The 2,375-nt window shown below is 36.8% G+C and overlaps 1 protein-coding gene across 1 annotated transcript; it reads right to left on the bottom strand.

Moving 5' to 3' along the window:
* Positions 1-427: 427 nt before the first annotated feature.
* On the bottom strand, positions 428-2,030 carry LOC107426089 (metacaspase-5). The gene is made up of 2 exons (XM_016036190.3): positions 1,685-2,030; positions 428-1,404 (listed from the first exon to the last, which is right to left on the bottom strand). The coding sequence occupies exons 1-2, from the start codon at positions 2,028-2,030 to the stop codon at positions 428-430; spliced, it is 1,323 nt and encodes a 440-aa protein (XP_015891676.3).
* Positions 2,031-2,375: the final 345 nt, after the last annotated feature.

Below are 2,375 nucleotides of genomic sequence, written 5' to 3'. Positions count from 1 at the left end.
TATATATATATATATACTTTCTTCTTCTTTTTTTCTCATAAAAGTTTTTTCCTACAAAAACATGAATTATTATATATCCCCCATTTAACATTGTTGTTGATACCATCAAATTAAGGCTACAATACAAGTTTCAGTCTTTGCACGAGCTAGAAGAAGAAATAGATATAACAATAACAACAACAATAATAATAATAACAATAAATAAATAAATAAATAAATAATAATAATAATAATAAGTACAATTATTGATACATATAAATTTTAGAAAAAGATATTACAATATCAGATGTGTAAAAAGAAACAGAGAAAATGGACATATATATATATATATATGTGTGTGTGTGTGTGTGAAATGAAAATCATCACAGAAAATAAAAACATCATCATGAAATGCATGAATTCTCTCTACGACTCGAAAAAAGTAGTATCAGATATGGGCAGCAAGGAGAAAAGAAGCATCGACATCATCATCATTGCAATAGAGGCCAGGTTGCTGAGCGAAACCATTGGTCTTGAGCAATTTCCTAGCCTTCAAAACAAGTTCACTGTTGGTAATATCATGACCATCTGAGTCAGCAATAATGGTGAGGATTGCATTGCTAAAAGCTCCATGAGGAGCAGCATCTTTTCCTGCTGGCATTACATCCCCAGAAATTTGGTCTGTTTGGCAACCACTAATCAGAATCCCACCTCTAGGAAGTCCACGCTTTGATGATGATATTGCTCCATTATTGTAAGCCTTTTGGTTGCCAATATCGGCCACTGCTTGTTCTGCTAATGCAACCTTTCTTGCATACTCGGCCCTCTCAAGCTTCCGTTGCAGTTTTAGAAACACTTGAGCTTTGCTTCCCACCATTCCCTGGGACGAATATCCTTTGCTGCCTCCATTTTCTCCTTCAACCTTGGCGTTGATCTGGGCCTTGTTTTTGTTCTTGTTCTTGTTCATGGACTTCTTCACCTTAGGACTGACTTCGTCTCCAAAGATTTTGAACAGGGTCGACCTCAGATTTCCAACATCAACCTTATTCTCGTCTTTTCCAGTTTTCTCATTCAGTATCGCTATGAGGGTAGGGAGTGGCAAAGCTCTATTCTTCACATGGCCATGCCTCCAATATCCATTAATCTCTTTCTCGTTTTTCTCTTCCTCTTGTTCTCGCCAATGATTATAGTGGCGGAACTCAGATGGGAACTGGATTCCGCGAGACTTGAATGCAACTTCCATAGAGTGCTGACCTCTGAGTCCACCATAGCCATAGCCATAGCCATAGCCATGACGATGCTTTGTGCTGTCGCCTATCTGTTCTTTAGCTCCATCAATAAGACCACCGCTGTGACATGAATCCGTTACGATTGTGATGTGGCAACCTTCTGGAACTTGGTCTACAATCTCTCTTAAGTCGTCATCTAAAGTTCAAAATCCAAAAAAAAAAAGGTTATTGTTTTTTTTTATTTTTCCCCCCCTAACTTTTCATGAAGGCATCATAGAACTGATTTAAAAAAAAAAAAAAAAAAAGAAAAGAAAAGAAAAGAAAAAAGCTATCAGGAAGTGAGTAGGAGCATTAATTCTTTTTTTATTACTTATACCTAGATATTTAAGATTTTGAGCTTTAATAACATACTAAAAAAAAAATATATATATATATATATATATATGATTTTGATACGATGGTATAGAAAGACAGACCAAAAATGAAGTTCATGTCGCAAGGCACCAAGCACTCGTCATAGCCAGTTTCATCTTCTTCGCCAGTTTCGAGTGGAAAGCGAGTGCCATGACCACTGTAGTGGATGAAGAGGATGTCTCCGGGTTCAGCTGATCCGACAAGGCAAGTAAGTACATTATATATGTTTTTTCCAGTTGGTTGAGTGTAGGAATCGTCGGTGTCGATGAGAACAGTGATGTCCTCGTCGGAGAAGCCAAAGCGAACAACAAGGCATTTTTTAATCTGGTTGACGTCATTGACGCAACCTTTGAGCTCTACTGTTGTTCCAGGGTAATTGCAACCGATCAGCAGTGCCTTCTTTCTCATTTCTCTCTCTTTCTCTCCACTTCACAACTCTTCTGCTTTTGTTTTTGTGCTTTCAAGTAAGTGCCTTCCTAGTTACCTACTCAGATCCCAATTCTTTTAACTCACGGGTGGAAAACATTGCCAAACACACACACACACACACACACACACACACACACACATATATATATATATATATTTCTGCACCGCCGGTTAAATGAAATAAGCATGAACAACCAAGTTCAGTCTTAATTAATTTATTTATTTAATTTTTTATGAAAAAAATGTGGTCTTGATGGCTATAAAAACCTAAGTAATAGAACAATTTGTCAACGACCTTTTTAATTAAAAAAGAAAAAAGACTTG

This window comes from Ziziphus jujuba, chromosome 6 (assembly GCF_031755915.1).
Source record: "Ziziphus jujuba cultivar Dongzao chromosome 6, ASM3175591v1".
NCBI lineage: Eukaryota > Viridiplantae > Streptophyta > Magnoliopsida > Rosales > Rhamnaceae > Ziziphus > Ziziphus jujuba.
This window is presented reverse-complemented; position numbering and strand designations above follow the sequence as displayed.

Coding starts and splice junctions, on each gene's coding strand:
- LOC107426089 (XM_016036190.3), bottom strand. CDS start 2,030: ATGAGAAAGAAGGCACTGCTGATCGGTTGCAATTACCCTGGAACAACA. Junction 1,405..1,684: donor CGACATGAACTTCATTTTTG/GTCTGTCTTTCT, acceptor TTTGAACTTTAG/ATGACGACTTAAGAGAGATT.